Genomic DNA, 19,945 nt, shown 5'->3' with positions numbered 1-19,945 from the left:
GTTTGACCAAGGCTCACTCTCATTAGTCCTACTCAAGGACAAACCAAACTCATCTCTTTCCCCTCCCCTAAAATTCATTTGCCAAAAGCAGTGCCAAGTTCAGAGTAAGGAGAAGAGGATCTGGCCCCCACAGCAGCAGGGCATGGCTTCCCTGCTCAGGACATGCAGATCTGCAGGAACTCACCAGCGTAGGTAGCAGTAGGTTGCTTCCACATTGTAGTACTTGCTCCCTGCCAGTGTCCCCAGCTGGTTGAAGGGCATTCCTGTCAGAAGGAGAGGGGCAATGGAATTTACTTGGAATTCTCCAATGGCCCTGGCTAAAAAGTAGATCCTTCCCCTTTCACTAAATTTGCACACAGGAGGAAAACCAGGAGACACAAAGAGTAGTAAAGCTGTAGTACAAAAGTCTGGACTACTCAATCCTTCCACCATCCAGGGTCTGTTTTCCATTTTACAGAGCTTTTAGATCCTCCCCACCTTGTGCCAGTTATCTATATAAGAGAGAAGAGCAAACCACACCTCCTCCTTTGTATTAACAGTGGTGTGGCCTTGACCCCATATTCCCTGACAGAAACATCATCTTATCAGCATCTGAGAGCTCTGTTGCAGCTCCAGTGGTGCAGAAAGTTCTGCCACTTTTATTTGGGATCAGCCTTTCAAACAGTTCAGTGAGAACTCTGCATAGACAGCATGTAGAGGACATTGGCTGGAATCACAAACTTTAGGTATGACACAGCCTCTACTCCAGCACTGATGTGTTCCCAGAAGGAGGCACTTCTGAAGGAGGAAGCAGCACATGAGATTTTTTTTTTTTTTTTTCATGGGTAAAAGGGGAAAGTGACTGATAATGCTCTGCTCCTGGCAATGGGGAGCTGGATCTGTGCTTAGCCCAGAGGTGCAGCATCACCACAGTCAGGGAAGTCTGAGCTTTTCAGATGAGTCCAGTGAGGTCACTGGCAAAGAGCAGTGACTTTAACTCCTCTGTTTGGCTTGCCAGTAAAAAAAAAATTGTCGGTTTCTCGGCTCTTTAGGTGGCCTAGAAAGGCCCAGGGTGGCCTTGGACAGCCCGGCGCTTCAAAGGACAAGGAGAGACTTCTGATCTTGTCTCGGTCTCGGTGTTTATTAATTGTTTATCTAAAAGATTTTCTTTCAGCCCAACAGAGGTCTGCACAGCAAGCCAGCCATGAGCACACTGAGAGCCCCCGGGGCGGTCACTTATCTTTATACCCGAAGTTACGTGTACAATATTTATAATTTTTCCCCAATACCTTCTACCCTTATTAACCGGTGCACTTCTAGTAATAACCAATCCCAAAGTGCCACCACCACCACAGAAGATGGAGGCCAAGAAGAAGAAGAAGAAGAACAGGACACGCCCCAATTCCTCCATCTTACTTCTTTAGACCCCCCTGTACAGAAATCCTAAACCCTGTGTCTCACACTCTAACTAACTTATCCCTTCACCATTTATCCCAGTGAAATCCTCCCATCCTCATACAGGTGTCGTCTCCTGTCAGGATCAAAGTCCAGCCACCAGACACTTCTGGCAACATTCCAGGACTCCCGAGCCCCCCAAGGGTGGTCTCGGCCACTCTGCACCTCCATCCTGAGGTGCTGAGATCCCACAAAAAATCACCTGAAAACCTCCCAGCAGAGACAGAGAAAATCCAATTAAAAAATCTAAAAGCCCAGCAAAAGAAGTTATTGAAGGAAGCAACTTTAACCAGAGGATAAAAGCAGTCCTCTCCCAGCTGCAGGATTATAAACCTAACCAGTTCATATCATTACATTGTACTATACCAGTAGCACTACATTGTTCTTATGTTGCAGCAACATGATTTCAACAATTATAAACTCATGGGAAGTCACTCACCAACTTGTGGTGCAACAGAAAGGGCTTGATAGTAAAATCTCTCAGCCAGCAGCTCCGTGTCCACACCTGCCAGCTCATTCTGATAGCGAGCTGCAAGGAAAGCACACACACACTGCATCACAAAGTCAGCACAGCTGCCCTAGCAGCAGTACCACAAACCTGAAATACTGGCCAAGCCAACAAATCCACCAAAGAACTGCTCTTGGCAAACACTGCAACACACAGGCTTTGCCAGGCTGGTCTGAAACACTTTTCTTTCACCTGCTCACACCACACACCACAACTCCTGCCCTTTCCAGCAAAGGGCAGAGCCTGCCACACTTGCAGCATCACATGAGCAAAAGGAAAAAGTTCTCCTGCTCCATGTACTAAGTGCTGAGTCACCTATCCTTGAAGGTGAAGTTACTGAGTTACTATCTGAAGTAACTCAGAGTTGTGTACAATTTTCCTGTACCTCAGACTGTATTCTAGAACAGCAGGGTGTGAAATCAAGTCAGCTGACTTCATAAAATACCTGACTGTGGCTAGACTGAACTTGATTCATTTATTTTTTTCCCTTTTTTCTTTTTTTTTTCCTTTTTTTTTTTTTTTTTTGACAAATGTAGGCATTTTGGAAACTTTAGATGACAGCACTATGAAAAGGTGAGCTCATTTCTCTCCCACCACTCAGGTAAGTCATTCCTACTACCCCCTCAAGACATTTATTTGCAATGCCATTCTTAGGCTGATTCATATGCAACACTAATGCCAAACAGCTTTCAGCAGCTTGGAGGCTGCAGTGTCAGACACATGTACCTGCACCACTCTTCCAAGAGCTGCTCTCCACACACACAGCTGCTTTCTCCTGCCTTTACTCCCACATGTTCACCAGCAAGAAGCTGACACACTTACCACACACTTCAGGAGGTCGTGACTGTGGGACAGTCATGCTGCTATAAAAAGGATGTCCCACAGCCAAGCACAATGACACTGGGGCTTTGCAGAGGCTGAACTCTGGACTGATGTACAATATTGCCTAAATCTGATTTTCAGTGCCACTGGTGCTGATGGAAGAGGGTTTTTAAGTCACAACTAAGCAGTCTGAACTAAGTCTTTTTGATCCCTCATACTGTGGAAACAACATAAATAAAAGCAAAGGCTTCCACTCTCACAGCCATGGCTACAGCTGCTCAGCAGCAGCAAATTCCTCATCTACCTGACCAAACACAGAGCTCCTGCAACTTGCAGCAGTTAAAACAAAGTTATACCAACTTGCAACTTATAAAATAGAGCAGTTCAACCATAAGGATTTCAGCTTATCCCAGTCTGTGACAAAGGTGTCAGAGGGAAACAGAATCTGCAAGTAACCTTGGCTGGTGCCCAACAGCTCAGCCTCACATGGTGGGTACAGGCAGCACCTTTTTGCCATTGTAAAGGCAATCTGAGAGGCAATCTGTCCTTACCTAGATCTCCCAGATAAACCAGGCACCGGTGACAGGCCATCTGTGCCCACTCCATCTCCTTCTCTGATGCAGACACAGGTTTCTTGCAGCCTACAAGCAAACACAGAACCACTCAGAGCTGCTGGGAAGACACCAGAGCTGCCCATGCCTCTGCCCAAGGCACCCAAAGCAAATCCCCCATGGTCAGACCTCACTGCCAGCTTGTAGAGCAGCACTGGGCCACTCTTGTCAAAATGTGGGGAAAAAAAATGCAGGAAAATACTTCCAGACTCTGCTGTTCATCCACTTCCCCCTGGATTCCCTTGTGATTGGAGTCACTGGCATAAATAAATGAGTGTCACCATGTCCATTAGGTCTGCCACAGAGACCTGGCTCCATCTGCCCTCACATGAGAGGACAAAGGCCAATTCCTGCCTATAGGATTGTGTGATCATGTTAACACAGCACTGAACACAACTAATACAGCTGATCTCATTAGCATGGCTAATGAGGCCTTCATGAGAGCAGGAACACACCCCTAGAAGCCAGAACAAACTCTGAGCACTGGGCACAAACACACAACAGGGACAGACCCTCTCCAACAATGCAGATGGAAACAAACTCATTGTCTCAGGACCAAGATGTAAATTTAGTAGTGACCAGCCAAAAAGGGAAGAAATTAAACAAGGGAAAACAAGGACAGAAATCTGTGCTGTAGCCAGAATCAGTCAGGAAGAAATGCCTCTTTGCAGTGGGTTCAGGAGGCATCTGAGCTGGTGACAGGGTTGAAGGCACAGCCTGGGAAGAGAAGCCACAGATTTCAGGCTTGTCCAAGCTGGAGAAGAGCAGGCTGGGGATACCTCACTGCTCTCTGCAGCTTCCTGAGGAGGGGAAGGTGTCAGTCTCCTCTTCTTGGCATCCAGTGATAGGACACATGGAAATGGTTCAAAGGTGCATCAAAGGAGGTTTAGATTGGACATGAGGAAGCCTCTCCTTACTAGAAGATGGTCACACCCTGGAATGAGTTTCCTAGAGAGCTGGTCAATGCCTCAGACCTATCAGTGTTTAAGGAACACTTGGACAATGTCCCTGACAACATGTTTTAACTCCTGGTCAGCCCTGAGCTGCTCAGGCAGTTGGACTGAACAATAAGAGGTCCCTTCCCACTGAAATAACCTTGTCTATTCTATACTAAACTTTTAAAAAAGAGCAATTCAAGCAGTGGAAAGTGTCAAGAGCAACAGAGAAAGGCTGCAGCCAGCTGATCTGAACTAACTGAACTTATCAAACTCAGTTTGATTAGTGACTCAGTTCCTGGGAAGGGCACAGGCAGGCCACAGTTCAGCCAGAGACCAGGAGGCAAAGGCTGCTGTGCCTGCACCTCCCCTCCAGAGAGCAGCTGCTGCTGCTGGGCCACCAGGCTGGGCTGACCTCAGGCTGGCCTCAGTCCTGCTGCTGCCAAGGACTCACTCACACCTTCTGGAAGAGACACTTCCCTCAAGCAGGAACCCCAAAGAAGATTCTGCAGACCAATCCAGTCTGTACTCTGCTTCCCTCCTGATGAGGCTAAAAGGGTGGACATGGAATCTGGAGGCTGCAGTGACCACTGAGGAGCTGTTCCCACTTACCAAGAGGTGTTGTCCAAGTCACTGTACAAATACACAGCCTTCAATCTGTGACCACATACACCATTGGATTCACCCTCCTTTTTTTTGCTCTGAATCCTCTTGCTCCCATTCATACAACCATAAAGCTGTGCCCTGCCCCATCTGTGGTTTATAAGAGATCCTTTCAGACCCATCTTTTCTGGATAGGCAAAAGTTACATCTCTACTCTCCAGTTATGTGCTCACCTGCAGCATCCTTTTAAATGAAGAGCCCAAACACACCAAGAAACCTGAACAAGGGGAGCCTTTCATATGCAATCACCCCTCAGGGTACAAACCCACCTGTGCAATCAATCATTCCTCAGGGTACAAACCCACCTGTGCAATCATCCCTCAGGGTACAAACCCACCTGTGCAATCAATCACCCCTCAGGGTACAAACCCACCTGTGCAATCATTCTTCAGGGTATAAACCCAGCAATGCAATCATTCCTCAGGGTATAAACCCACCTGTGCAATCAAATCATCCCTCAGGGCTTAAACCCACCTGTGCAATCATTCCTCAGGGTACAAACCCACCTGTGCAATCAATCATCCCTCAGGGTACAAACCCACCTGTGCAATCAATCATCCCTCAGGGTACAAACCCACCTGTGCAATCATCCCTCAGGGTACAAACCCACCTGTGCAATCAAATCATCTCTCAGGGTACAAACCCACCTGTGCAATCAAATCATCCCTCAGGGTATAAACCCACCTGTGCAATCACCCCTCAGGGTACAAACCCACCAATGCAATCAATCATTCCTCAGGGTACAAACCCACCTATGCAATCACCCCTCAGGGTATAAACCCACCTGTGCAATCAATCACCCCTCAGGGTACAAACCCACCTATGCAATCACCCCTCAGGGTACAAACCCACCTGTGCAATCAATCATTCCTCAGGGTATAAACCCACCTATGCTATCATTCCTCAGGGTACAAACCCACCTGGAATGTGCATATTGAGGATTTATTAATGCTGCAGTCCTGAGATACATTTCTAAAAGCAACACCTGCCAAGAACACCTGCCTTTTAAACCAACATTTTAAAGCCAATAGTGACACCATCATTTCCCAGAACTAAGAGTAGGATCCCAGCAAGTTAAACCTCCTTTTGCTGAAGACACACTAACTTCCCTTAGCCAGGTGCTGCTGCCCTGTGCCCTGCCAACTTTAAGCACACCAGTTAAACCTTTGCTGCTACAACTCACAAAACCAAGGCTCCATTTCTCACCTGGACACCCCCACAACAGAACCCTGAGGCCACTGAGTACAACCCTGGGCAAACCCAAGACAATCTAGGATGTGAATGCACAGGCAGTCTGGAGCTGTTTCAGGACTGTAAATACTCTTATTCTTCCTCCTCTAACAGGTACAGCACCTCAGATTTCCCTGCAGCCAAGGCCATGCAGAGGTCACACAGGCCAGCTAACATGAACTGCAGAGGTCACACAGGCCAGCTAACATGAACTGCAGAGGTCACACAGGCCAGCTAACATGAACTACAGGACCTTCCTGTGCTCTCAGTCCAAGATTCAGAAGCCACACATGAAGAGAGCACAGAGAGAAGAGGCACCAAAAGGAGGAAGAGTCTCACATCAAGTGAATAGGATGTACTGACAGAAATCTGTTGATTTCAAGAACCTATTCCCCTGTTTGCCTGCTTTAACTCAGCTTTTAAAAACATTCTATACAGCCAGCAATGCTCTTCAGTTTTCCATAAAAATCTGCCATCACCAGACACTTTTCCTAAAGAATTTTCTCACACTGATTTCTTTCTATTAGAAACCCCTCTGTGTTCCCTAATTTAGTATTATTTACAAGAAAAGTGCCACGGAAAAGAAAGCAGAACAGTCTGTTCTAAACAGAGACCTTGCTAATCAGGGGGGAAAAAATTTCCCTTGAATGCTGAAACAAAGATGGACTAGTGCAAGGGGAAGCCACCTGTGGGGTGAATTTCTGAACCAAACACCTTGAGCACAAACCTATGAGAGGGTCTGTCACGTGTGTCCAGTCAATGCAGCACTGCAGCTCCAGCTGGTAGTGGGACTGGATGTAGAGCAGGAGGTGCTGGTAGAATCCTATGCCAGCCACCAGGTGAGTCCTGTAGGCACACTCCAGGGTGCTGCGGCTGTGGATGTGCTGGGAGAGGGAAAAGGAACATGTTAATGCAGCCCTGAGCACAGTTTAGGCTTAGGTGAACTGAGGGTGAAGCCAGACATTGGTTTTGCACAGCTCTGTACCTCCTCCTGCTCCACAGTGCTCCCCCTAGTAGTATTTACTAAGGGTTGAGATCAAGGAGAAATGCTTGTAAAAATAAATCAATAAAATCAAAGTATCTGGTTGGAGCACCTTAAATGCACCCAGACCCCTGGAAAGCCAGGAGAGCTCATGGAATCACAGAGCACTGAAGACCTTCCAGTGAGCAACTCCTGTAAAAACAATCAGCACTGATAAAGCACTTAAAACAATCACTCTACCTGGAGAGATCTGTCTGATGAAGAGGGGAACACAAAAAACAAGCAAATTCTGTTGGAATGCCCTCTGCAATGGAAGGACTCTCAATAGCACATCAGTGCTTAAGTGCCCAGTGCCACACAAAGGCACAGGGCAGCCCCACAGGAATGTGACAGTGCCCAGCTCCCCACCCTGGGCTCACACCACAGCTTCTCCAAGCAAATGAAGCTTTAACTTTGCCTCCACTGCACAGAGACCTTCTCATGCCAGAGCCACAGATACCTGCCTTTTTATTTGTTTTAATGAGCTGGATAACTTCATAGTAAACCTTTCTCCAGAGCAGTTCTTCTGCTTTTCTTCCATAATCCACTGGATGCAGGAACATCAGCTTCACACACAGCTCCCTCAGCCTGGCCAGAGAGCAGAGCATTGTCAGTGGCTCCTGCAGCCTCAAACAGCTGCCACTACAGAAGCACAGAGAGGAAAATCCAAATCCATTACAAGGGCTGAGCTACGCCATCTGCCTGGATCACTCCCACACAAGAGCACCAGGAAAAGCCACATGCTTAAAGCAGTGCCCTCTGGGCTCAGCTGGCCATCAGTGACTTCCTGAAGTGCAGTAATGACAGCTTCAAAAATTAGTAAGAATAATCCTCCTTGCTCAGCAACCCTGACCCCTGATAAAAGATTTTATACATGTGTAAGATTTCTGCCCCACAGTTTTTATTACAAGGAAAGAATTGGCCAACACAAAGACAATTTATTTGTATCAATGATATGCAGGAAAGCCATGGATTGCATTGCTCAAGTACAGGTCTAAAACCAAGCCTCTGCTTGCAAAACCTGGAAGGATCCCAGGTCAACAGGTGCACTACAAACCAAACAAACATTAAAACTGCAGATTCAACAGCTCCACGTGTTGCTTCACACGGATTTTCCCCAGCCAAACACAAAAGACAAACATGCTGCCCAACTTACTTGTTCCTCAAGCTGATGTTCTCTGGCTTGAACACATCCTGGTAAGCTGCCTTATTGCCAAGGATGAGATCCAGCCTGTGCACGGCCTCAACCACTGCCCTGCAAGAGAACACAGAAGCAAAGTTTCAGGAGAGGTCACCTGGGATCACTGCAGATCAGAGGTGGCTGCAAGGAACCCCATTTAGTCCCACTGTCAGCACACTGCCCTGTACCACCACATCACAGTCACTGATCTCCTTTTTGCACTCTGAAGAAGGTTATGGAATACAGAATTATAGGCATTTTTCTGCAGAACAGTGGTTTAATCACCATTTACCTCTGCCTGTCTGATCAAATACATCAATTATTTCTACAGCTGCAAAATAAGAAATGTCTCTGGACTCACTGGCAACAATTAAACCTGCTATACCTACATTCAGATTCATTTCAATGTCTTAAACTCTGTGGTTAAAAAATTGATTGAATTCTAAAAACTACTGTTTTGATGGGGTAAGTTTTAATGGTGTAAGAGTCAAACCTCCACCAACTCCTGTTTTCTTACCAATCTGCCTGCAAAAGAAGGCAACACAAGTCTCTCATTTGCCAAAACTTCCCCATCTTTGTTACAGGGATTCACTGGTTGAACCCCTAAAGTTCCCTCAGTGACAGGTAACAGAGAGAGGAAATTTGTTCCAAGGTTTTCTCCCCCAAAAAAACAGAGCAAGCACCCTCCAAACCTCTGAGCCATGCAAAAAAAAAGTACTTTGGTCAATCATTGCCCAAGACCCTCCTCCTGGAGGAAGAATCCCACACTGTGTGTAAATCTCAAACACTCAGAAGTTTGTAGCTGTGAACAAATCACACCCCAGCTCTGAACACTGCAGTGAAACAAACCCAGGACTTTCAGCACCATTAGTGCTCAGGGACAGCTCAATAAAGCACAATAACAACAACAGCCAACCCTTCCTACACAAGGGGTCACCTCCAGCCTCTGCCATTGCTCTGCCTGTAGCCAAGGTCACCAAACCCACCCCAGGGGTCCTTGTTCTCCCCCTCAGCTTCAGATCCACCCCACCCATGGTCACTCCTCAAAATCTTCCTTGAAAACTAAAGATGTTACTGCAAAGTAACCAACAGTTCCCTATTCCCAGCAAGGCAAATCTCTCCTCACAAACTCATTACACCCAAAGGAACTTCCCTGAAAAAAGCCCCAGAACATTCCAGAGCTCACACAGAAAATGTCCCATCTCCTGCCACAGAAAGCCTCTCACTCAAGGTGAAGGAATCTCATTTGTTTCCAGTAAGCACAGAAACAGGAAAAGGGAAGTGTGGGGAATAGAAACATCTCATGCAATGCCTTGGGAGAACACCATAGACTTGAACCAACTTCTTACTGAATAATGATGAAGAAAACCAAGGAGATAGTAATAATCACACAAAAAATCCTGTTACATCTTGACATCCAGCCCCTCCTGCTCACTGCCCTCTTTCTCATAAGGCCTGAAGGGTGTTTGCAAACTCTGACAGCCCCATACCCTCACAGCAAGGAAAGAAGCAAGTAAAATACATTTTGTTTTACAGGTAACAGGCACTGAGTGTGCAGCATCCCTGCAAGCTCATACTGGGGTTGGGACAATCCAAAAACCCTCCAGTTTAGCTGCCCCACAGCAGAACCCCACAGACACAGGCAATGCACATCTCCTGCCTGCAGCCTGGCTCTGCTGTCCTGTGGCTCTCCAAGTCCCTTCACACACCAGGAGCTGGCTGGATTCCTCTCACAGGGTGACCAGAGGAAAGAGGAATTGCTGCTTCATTTAACTCCCAGAGAGAACTACAAATAAACTACAATCAGTGATTCCTGACACAGGCAGTAAAGCAGCTGTGAAACAACATTCTGTGAGCAACAATCTCAGCTGTGTGTGCCTGAAACAAGTGCACATGTCCATGAGAGCCAGTGTGGGAAATGATCCCAGTGCCCTGCCAAATGACAACTACAGAAATGTTTCCTTCTAGGGACAGAAGGATATCACCTTCCCCTCAAGGTGGCCCAGAGGGCATCTGCCATACAACCTAATTTTATACAACAGTCCATGGATGGGGACATGCACACATTTGGTATTTCTGCTGTTCTTTCAGTGCTTGTGATGGAACAGAGCTGATGAGCAGAGAGCAGCAAGGCTGACACACTGGGATGTGGTTTGTGAGCCCTAAGGGCTGAAACGTTGCCTTGTCCCCATCCACTCGGCCCCTCTGGTGCTGCTGCAAGAGAAGGAGGCAGGAGCAAAGCAGAATCTGTGACAGCTGGGGATGCCCTGCCAGGATCCCACATCTGGGCTGCTGAGGGAAGAGGATTCAGTGAGGACAAAAGGGACAGGAGCCAGAAATTTCTCACCCCAGAAATGCTGGGAAACACCAACACAGGTGCTATGGACCATGCACTGCTGGAAATGCACTTTAGCATCTGTGCCAAGACCACAGGTTGAACTTTCCCAACTTTCCCCAGGAGTTAAGAGCACAAATCCTGTTCCAGGACCCATTTTTCCACCTGCTGAGTTTAAACATTGCTGTCAGACAGCACACCAGAACCACAAAGGAGGCACATCAGATGCCAGTCTATTAAAGGAAACAAACACAGCCCATGGTGCCAAGCAGGGTGGAAACAGGCCAATGCCATACAGACACTGATCTGTCCCTTCTCCTCCATGTGATGAACAGTCTGGGATGGAGCAGGACAGCAGGGACATTTGTCCCCTCTGTTGCTTTATTTAGGACACCACTAAGAGCCACAGTGTGTGAGGAGTAAGACATTATTAAGAGGAAAGACCTGCAAGTCACTTAGCTGTGCTGTGGCATGTGTCAGGCCACAAACCACAGTGCCTGGAACAGGCTCCACACAGCAGCAGCAGCACTGAGTCCACGGGCTAATGGTTACCCAGAAACCTGTAAAATAAACCTGCTCACCCCATGCCACAACAGGCATTGTAAAAGCACACCCGTGATAATGCAGCTGCCACATCCCAAGGTGAAACCTGGGAACTGTCGATCCAGGAAGACTTGGAAAAGATCAAAGTTTGCCCTAAGAGCAGCAATGGGTCTGGAAGGACACCCTGACAGGCAAGGAGCTTGGAGAGCTGAGCTCAGCTCGCACAGGCTGATCCCGTGGGATCGCCGTTTAGAGCTGTGGCATTCCCGCATCTGTGACTCAAAGGCGCCGCTTAGTGTGACAGTCAGGAGCTCTCAGGCCACGCTCAGCGCACAACGCGGGGCAGGAAACTCCCACTTGGGGCTGAGACACGGAGGAACTGACAGCAGAATGTTAAGGTGGGAACTGCTCAGAGAACTGTCAGCTACACACACGGAAATTTGTGGCCACTGCAGGCACTATAAATCCTGTGCTAAAATCACAATGCTTCCTCCCCACTAAAGAAGAGCTGTCCCTGCAGGAGGAGGGTGGTTCCTTTTCTGCTGTAAAAACGCTCTAGAGCAACCACACACCTTATTCTGCTACAGAAATTGAAACAGAAAACAACCCCTCCCTTGCAAGGATGACAATCCCTCCTCTGGCCACAGGCAGTTCTCTGCAGCAGAACGTGAGGTTCTGCTTGACAGATGAGCTGAGCAGCACCAGGAAAACAAAGCAGAGCAGCTCTGGAACCACGACAAGGATGGTTCCAACAAAACACGTTCTGGTTTGCAGGCAGAAGGACAAACATCCCCTGCAGGCCTGTCCCACACTCTGCTGATGTGCTGGAGATCACTGCAGGTGCCTCAGCGTGGCAGCAGCACACACGGAGCTCCTCAGCCCAAGCAGGACCATGCAGCCCATCCCTCCATCACACTGAGCCCCACTTCTCACCTCACACCAACACCCAACCCACTGAACCCCCAAAGTGCAGCAAGGTGCTTGCACCGAGCACAAAACAACCACCACCCACACCTGCAGTTACTGCTGGGCAGGCAAAACCCTGCCCTGCTCTGGAGGAGGGCAGCGAGGTGCCACGAGGTGCAAGGACACAGCCAATGTCACCAAGACACAAAGAAATAGACCCCCATGTAAAATTCATCTCTTGTCTCCATCACTTTGCTCATCTCTGAGAACTGCTGCTGGAACTCCTGTGGATCTGTTGTACTGACAAGGAACCTGAGCCAGAAGGGAACCATTTCTGGGCTGCCCTCACAAAACAGGTCAGGAGCAGAGCAGAGGGGGCCTGAGCTCACCAGGGCCAGCAGGAGTGCCCCAGTCCTGTTCTCTGATGCCATTTCCAATGGATGGTGTGGAAATGTGGGACCAGAGTCTCAGGGAGTGCTGAACTGGAAAGATCTGCAGCAGCTGGAGCTGTGCTGCCCTCCACACAGCAGCAGAGTGCCCCAGCTCACACTCCTGCTCATCACATCCTCTTCTGCAGCACTTCTCACACAATCCCTGCCTACTGCCAAAGCCAGGGACACCCTCTCCAAACCCGCTCTCCCTGGATGACCCCACATCTCACCCTTATCCCACTGCATCCCAACAGCGCCTTTCCACTCAGCCCCCATCATTCTCCCTGAATCCCACAGAACTCCTTTTTCCACCTCTTATGTCCTCACTTATCACCCTGGGTGTCCCCTTACCCCTGATCCCCTTCCCACTCTCCCACCTATCTCCTCCCCCCATCTCTGCATTCCCCCATCTGGCCTGGATCTCTCACAGTCCCTTGGTCTGATTTATCTGCCCTGGAGCCACCAGACTCCTTTTCCCCAGTGGAACCCCTCCATGTATTGCTTATCCTCTCTGGATCTCATACAACTCTTTTCCCCGGTCTTCCCTAAACCTCCTCCTTCTCCTCTCCCTTAGCACTGCATCCTTTCCCTGGGTTTCCCGACACTTTCACTTCCATCTTCCCTAATTTCCATCACCTCCTTTCCCCATCGTCTCTGAACATCCCTCCGATCCCCTATGCTGTCGTTCCTCCAGAGCCCCCCAACCCCGTCCATCCCTGCTGTTACCTCAATTCCACCATGTCCTTCCCCAGTCCCCCGAATCTTTCACTGACAACTCGCCCATTTCCTTTCCTTCCATCCTCACTGACAACTCCCCCATCTCCTTTCCTTTATCCTCCCTGTCTCTCACCAACTCCTTCACCCCGGTCCTCCCCAGCCTGGCCCAACCTCCCCGCCCCAATTCCCTCCCGTCACCCCCAGCCCCATTCTCCCTCTGCTCTCCTCGTGCACCCCCTGTCACCCTCCCTCCCCAAATCCTCCCCCGTTCCCTGAGTAACCCCCGACCCCTCAGGACTGATTCTCCCCACCCTCATCTGGAGCCGCCCGGCACCGGCTCCCTCCCCTTCCCGGCCCCTCCATCCCCTCCGGCCCCTCTGCTCACCGGTACAGCCGCTTGGTGTGCAGCACCTTGGCCTCCGGCTCGCCGCTCTCGCTGGCGGCCCCGCCACCCTGGCTCATGGCGCCCGCGGCGGGCCCGGCCCGGCCCCGCGGCCCCTCAGCACCGCCCGCGCCGCCGCCGCCGCCGCCCCCGGGCCCGCTCGGCCGCCATGGCTGCCCCCTGGCCCTCGATGCTCTCGCGAGATTTCCCGCGGCGGCGGCGGCGCCGCGCCGGGCGGGCGGGGCGGTGGTGGGGGCGAGCTCGTCTCGCGAGAGCTGAGCCGCCCGCACTTAGTGCTGGCAACATGGCGGCCGCCGCCTCACGGCCGGGCTGAGGGCCAGGGCGGGCCGGGGTCCCCTTGTCCCGGTTGAGGGCACGAGCAGAGCCCGCCCCGTGATGTGGGGCCGGGAGCCGGGGGAGCGGCGCAGAAATCCCTCCCTGCTCTGGATCCCTCTCTGCCGAGGGTCCCCGGGGACCGCCAGGCACCCGTCGGATTCTCCCCCAGTGGTGTCTTCAAGCTGAACCTTCTCACCTTTTGTAAACATAACTATGCCGGCACGGAACTTTTTCTAATTTCTGTAATAAAAGTTGCTCAATAAAATAAAAATACTTGGTATTATTTATTACTCTGATTGTATTACTATTTTTATAACCATTTTATTACTATTTAACTTTTAAATTCTTTAAAAACAAGTGATTGGCGTTTTTCACACTCAATAAAATAAAAATACTTGGTATTTCCAGCATTGTGTTAGGTGACGCTACATAAATATTCTTTAGGTGGGCGGGGATGTGTATTAGATGGGTTAATGTAAATTTTACCGTTTAAAAGATGTAACTTCGTGTTATCCTTGGTGCGCTTGATTTGTGGAAAACTCCACCTTGCACATGCAGGATAAACAAGGGCTGACTTGCCTGTCTCCTTTTTAAACTGTGTGAGAGTTTAGAGAGCTCTTTAAGTTGGCACACCCGTGTGAAAATGCGTATTTTATGATTGGCTTTTTGCAAATATTAAAATGAATATTATATGTGTTGTGTTAGAAAGTAATGCTGTATTGATTAAGTAGTGTGTTAAATAGAGTTTTAGGTTATAAAAAATGTTAAAATACAAACGATGCTATGTAGGATACTTTTTTTAAAGAAAGGACTTGCAGTGAGATAGCAGCCACAGGACACCTCAGTCTTTCAGAGAAAAAGAATTTATTGCTTTCTTATCAGGAGAAACGAACTTCTTCCTGCCTCGAATGCACTGTCAGGATTCAGAGGAAGAAGTTGATGATGACCAGACAGAATCCTGTGTTTGAATGGAATTTATGCATCATGTATGAAGTGTATGAATATGCATCAGGCTGTTGTTCTTAAGGGTTAATCCTCTATTAACGAAAGTCCTTTTTCAGGCGTATTTTGCCCAGAAAAAGGCACCCGGACATCCACAATTCTTTGTTTCTATTGTCTCATATTGCCCTAATTCAAATTACCCAACTTATTATTACTCGAATTGTATCACTATTTTTATAACCACTTTATTACCTTTAAAATTTTAAAAACAAGCGATTGGCGTTTTCACACCCGAAACGGCCCGGACACGGCCCGGGGGTCCCGGGGCTGCCCCGCGCCCTCCACCGATCCCCGCGGGGCCGGGCCGGGCCGGGCCGGGCCGGGCGGAGCTCCCGCCCCTCAGCCCGCCCCACCCGAGCCGGTCGGGCAGGTTTGAGGTGCAGAGGCGGCCGGGACTGCGCTGGAATCGCGCAGGGTCTCCTGCAGAGCTGGGAATCCATGGAGCTGGAATCCCCCATGGCCCCCTGCCCGTGCCTGAGTGAGTGCTGCAGCCGGGGAGGGGCTGGGGGCTGCGATTGGGGCTGGGGTCCGGGATGGGGTGCTGGAGGTGTGGGAGGCCTAAGGAGCTGTTTCAGCCCTGCTTCCGTGTGTGGAGCTCGGAGGAAGCTCCGTGCCTCAGTTTCCCCACGCCTGTGGGCTCCTGAGGGTGCAGGGATGAAAGTGCTTTGGTTTTGCTCCAATCTTTTCCCATGTAGATAGTTTAAAATCTGCTTATGGATTATTGGCAGTTCATTGAGGAAAAAGTCTCAGCCCTCCACTGGAAATGTACTGCAGTGAGAGTTGTGAGTATCTAATTCATATGGCTGCCAGCTTTTGTCAGAGTATTTATTTAGTTAGGGCTGGTTAGCCCTATCTCCAGCAATTCTAGAAAAAAAATCCCTTCAGTTCAGACTTGAGCACACTCAAACAGATGTTTTGTTCAAGTGTTCTCCTTGTCAAACTTCTGGACAAACTTAAAATTATTGAGGAAAGAGAGAATCTACTTCATTTTTCTCAAATGTAATTCTGCTAAGATAAGTTTGCTCTGACAGGCAGGACACTCGGGATGAGGCAAGAGACAGGGTTCTCCTAAAGGGTAACAACAACATGGGAGCTCTGCCTGTGCCTCCTGCACCCATGGAAGGGCACCCAGCAGCCCCTTTTGCCCACCCCACATCAGTCTCAGCTGCAAGAGGCAGCAAACCTGGCTCATGCTGGCTGTCCCCACGGTTTTGGGAAGCAGCCAGGTCGCCTCTCCCCAGGGCTTGGCTGGTCCTGGCCCAGGACAGAGCCACTGAGGAGCCAGCTGTATCATCTGGGCTGTGCCCAGCCAGAACTCCCAGAGTGTTTGTTCAGCAGGGGAATTAATTCCCAGCCAGACCTGCACCTCCAGGCTTCACCCCTCCCAGGACAGAACCTGACCCCGCTGCCAGGGGACACCAGGCACTGCTTTCCCCTCCTAGTGCAAGGACAGGAGGGTGGTGGGGGCTCCAGGAGTGCCAGTTTGCTCCCACTTTGTAACTGGGGCTGTGCACGTGACCCCACACCTCTCATTTCTGATGTGAATTGATCTGTCTCCTTTCTCCAGGGTGAAAGCAGAAAGGACAGGAACTTTGTCCCCTCTGAACACCCCAAGTGCAGGCAGCAGTGTTACCAGCCCCCAGCTGCATCCCTGGCAGTGTGGAACTGAACACTCTCATGGCTGCTGCAGACCCTGTCCTTCCCCCTGAGGAGGTGGCTCTGCTGGACCTGGGGAAGGTGGCCCTGGACAAGGTGCCACCAGCCCCAGATGAGCACCTGGGGGACCCTGATGCCACCCTGCCGTGGGACCAGAGTCAGCACAATGCCCTGGGCCAGCCAGAGCTCGTGGAGACAAAGAAGCGCTCGAGTCCCGAGGGAGGCCATGAGGACCCAGAGGAAGCTGTTCCCACCTGCCCCACAGCTGAGGCCGAAGATGAGGAAGTTCCCCAGCTGCCCGTGATGGCATCCCACGTTTTTGTGCCCATTGACCCGCAGTGCATCGAGCAGAGCCCCTTCAAGCAGAAGCAGCACCCGACCCCATGGCCCCGGGAGGAGAGCAGGGGGGATGTTCCCCCCAGTGTCCCCTCCAGTGACAGAGCCAGCAGCCTTCACCACAAGCAGGTCTTCCTCCCCCTCGGCCCCTCACGCTACAGGAACCCCCCGGGCTTTGAGGGGCGCATGGCCAAGCCCCTGGCTGAGGGCTCGCAGTGCCCGTGTGCCAGGGACTGTGGCACTGATAACCTCAAGGCTGTGGCATCGGTGGCAGGGGCCCTGCTCCTCTGCCCTTGCCTCATCTATGGAGCCTACATCTTCCTGCCCTTCGATGCCCCGCTGCTGCCCACCGTCAGCGCCCGCCTGGTCTACACGCTGCGCTGTGCCACCTTTGCCACCTTCCCCATCGTGCTGGGTGAGCCATGGGCTGGGGTGTGAGCACTGTGCTCCTGGTCTAGGCTTCATGAGCCCTGGGGCTGAGCTCTTTGTGGGTCTGATACTCCCACCAGGAGCAGCAGATGGAGCTTTTCTCCTGTCCTGGTGCTGCCCAAAGTGCACCGTGGCTCCTCTGGGCACACGCTGAGCCCCTGTGAGACAGAGTAGAAATTCTCCAGAGTAGAAATCTATTTTGATTTAGGTGAAATGTACATCTTTGAGTCTGTGGTTAGAAAACATAGCTATGTAGCTTGACTGTAAAGCCTAGGCTCAGGGAAACTGATTCAGTGAAGGACAGAGATAAAGGGGAGGAGACAGAGGGGGATAGACAGAGAGACTGCTGTGAGAGCAGGTCAACCTGACCTAGGAATTCTTTCTGATGAAGAAGAACTAGCAGCAAATGTCACGTGAAATTCCTAAAAATGAATATGTATGAACCTATTGTGAAATTGTATGCATATGTATTTGAGAGGGGGATAAAAAGGGACCTGAAGTTCCCAGAGGTACTCATGTCTTTTAAGGAGAGTAATCTCCACATGCATCCGGTGCTGTAATAAACATACCGGCTTTACAATTTTCACAAAGTTGTGGAGTTTTTGGCTGTCTCCACAAAACACCTCTCTCTGTCCCTCAGGAATGATCGTCAGCGGCATCTCCCGCCTCTGCTCCTCTGCCCTGGAGCCCTTTGGAGAGCTCCAGCGGGAGGTGGAGATCCACCGCACTTACGTCTCCCAGTCCGTGCACCTCTTCATCCTCTACTTCTTCAACATGGCTGTGCTGGCCACCTACCTCCCACAGGAGCTCCTCAAGCTCATCCCACTGCTCACAGGGCTCTTCGCCATCTCCAGGTAAATGGCTCCTTCACCCCAGGCTCTGTCAGTGCCAGCACCATCCCTTGGAGCAAACTCCCGCTCTGGCAGCACCTCACCCAGCTCACCAGAGCCAGGAAGGGTTCCTCTTCCTACGGCAGGGAAATCCTCAGATTTCTGGTCAGAACCACTGAGTGCCAGCCCCAAATCCTCACTGTCAGAACCAGAGTGCCAGCCCCAAATCCTCACTGTCAGAACCAGAGTGGCAGCCCCACAGCATCACCCCAAATCCTCACTGGTCAGAAGCACTGAGTGCCAGCCCCAAATCCTCACTGTCAGAACCACTGAGTGCCAACCCCAAATCCTTACTGGTCAGAAGCACTGAGTGCCAGCCCCACAGCATCACCCCAAATCCTCACTGATCAGAAGCACTGAGTGCCAGCCCCACAGCATCACCCCAAATCCTCGCTGGTCAGAACCACTGAGTGCCAGCCCCAAATCCCCACTGGTCAGAAGCACTTGAGTGCCAGCCCCAAATCCTCACTGGTCAGAAGCACTGAGTGCCAGCCCCAAATCCTCACTGGTCAGAAGCACTGAGTGCCAGCCTCAAATCCTCACTGGTCAGAAGCACTGAGTGCCAGCCCCAAATCCTCACTGATCAGAACCACTGAGTGCCAGCCCCTCAGCATCACCTTGGCTCTCAGCCCGCACTCTCTGCCTCTCTCCAGGTTGATTTTCTGGATGTCCTACGCCATCGGCCGCTCCTTCCGTGCCTTTGGCTTCAGCATGACCTTCCTGCCACTCCTGGCCATGCTGCTCTGGAACCTGTATGGCATGTTTGTGCTGGAGCCTGAGAACCTCCTCTCCCTGGCACTGCCAACGCCCGAGAGCCGCTCCAAGGAGAGCAGAGCCAAACTCCGCCACTGGGGCTGAGGGAATGAGATGGAGTGCCTGGATCCTATGGGTTTGAGCTTCCTTCATGCCCTGCCTCAGGAGTCCTGACAGCTGACAGATCCTGCTGGGCTCCTTCTCCCTGCCTGGACACAGGGAGGTTTTGCTTAGCACACAGAACCAGCTGCAGACCCTCTGCACCAGGAGACTCCTGCTGGATGGTGAACAAGAGCAGGACACACTGAGCCCTGTTCCCTGGGAATGGGTGGGATTTGCTTCCCCTCCTGCTGGAGCCAGCTTTGCCCAATAAAGCCCTTACCAAGCAGCTTTGTGCCTGTTTTGCAGAGGGTGAGTTAAATTTCTCACAGAATGACTCAGAGCTTCGCCTACAGCATGCAATCACCCGGCCTCAAAATTATGTTTCCAAGAGGGGAAAAAAATGTTTCCCCCAGACTGTCCCTCTCCAAACCCTGCATCCCACTCCAGGGTCCCTGCATAGCCAGTCTCACCCTGTTTGTCCCTCCTCTTCCTCCTGGTGGAGAGTCAGCACCCAGTTCTCAAAGCAGTGGGTTGGATGGGAGGGAGGAAGCTGGGTTGGGTGACATGGCACCAGCTTTGCCACTGGCCAGGGCCAGGGATGGCCAGTCCTTCCCAGGATGGGTGCTGAGCCCCTTCTGCAGACATGAATGGACCCCTGGGAGTGGCATTTCTGACAGCCTCAGTTGTCAGTCCTAACCCAAAGCAGTTAAAAATCCACCCAAT

The 19,945-nt window shown here is 50.7% G+C and overlaps 2 protein-coding genes across 3 annotated transcripts in view; one reads left to right on the top strand and one right to left on the bottom strand.

Moving 5' to 3' along the window:
* Window positions 1-13,818, bottom strand: part of SMG5 (SMG5 nonsense mediated mRNA decay factor) — a 32,780-nt gene extending 18,962 nt beyond the window's left edge. For both annotated transcript variants that reach the window (XM_058042692.1, XM_058042693.1), the window contains exons 1-7: window positions 13,722-13,818; window positions 8,381-8,479; window positions 7,689-7,812; window positions 6,931-7,087; window positions 3,316-3,405; window positions 1,874-1,963; window positions 185-263 (exon numbers count right to left, since the gene is read on the bottom strand). In XM_058042692.1, the coding sequence (XP_057898675.1) occupies window positions 185-263; window positions 1,874-1,963; window positions 3,316-3,405; window positions 6,931-7,087; window positions 7,689-7,812; window positions 8,381-8,479; window positions 13,722-13,798 (716 nt within the window). In that variant the 5' untranslated portion in view covers window positions 13,799-13,818. The remainder of the gene's footprint in view (window positions 1-184; window positions 264-1,873; window positions 1,964-3,315; window positions 3,406-6,930; window positions 7,088-7,688; window positions 7,813-8,380; window positions 8,480-13,721) is intronic.
* Window positions 13,819-16,718: 2,900 nt separating this feature from the next.
* On the top strand, window positions 16,719-19,506 carry TMEM79 (transmembrane protein 79). Its single transcript, XM_058042707.1, has 3 exons — window positions 16,719-17,463; window positions 18,118-18,331; window positions 19,021-19,506. The coding sequence occupies exons 1-3, from the start codon at window positions 16,734-16,736 to the stop codon at window positions 19,223-19,225; spliced, it is 1,149 nt and encodes a 382-aa protein (XP_057898690.1). The 5' UTR covers window positions 16,719-16,733; the 3' UTR covers window positions 19,226-19,506.
* The last annotated feature ends 439 nt before the right edge of the window (window positions 19,507-19,945 follow it).

This window comes from Melospiza georgiana, chromosome 33 (genome assembly GCF_028018845.1).
Source record: "Melospiza georgiana isolate bMelGeo1 chromosome 33, bMelGeo1.pri, whole genome shotgun sequence".
Lineage (NCBI taxonomy): Eukaryota > Metazoa > Chordata > Aves > Passeriformes > Passerellidae > Melospiza > Melospiza georgiana.
The sequence above is the reverse complement of the archived record's forward strand: the minus strand, read 5'-3'. Positions and strand labels throughout refer to the sequence as shown.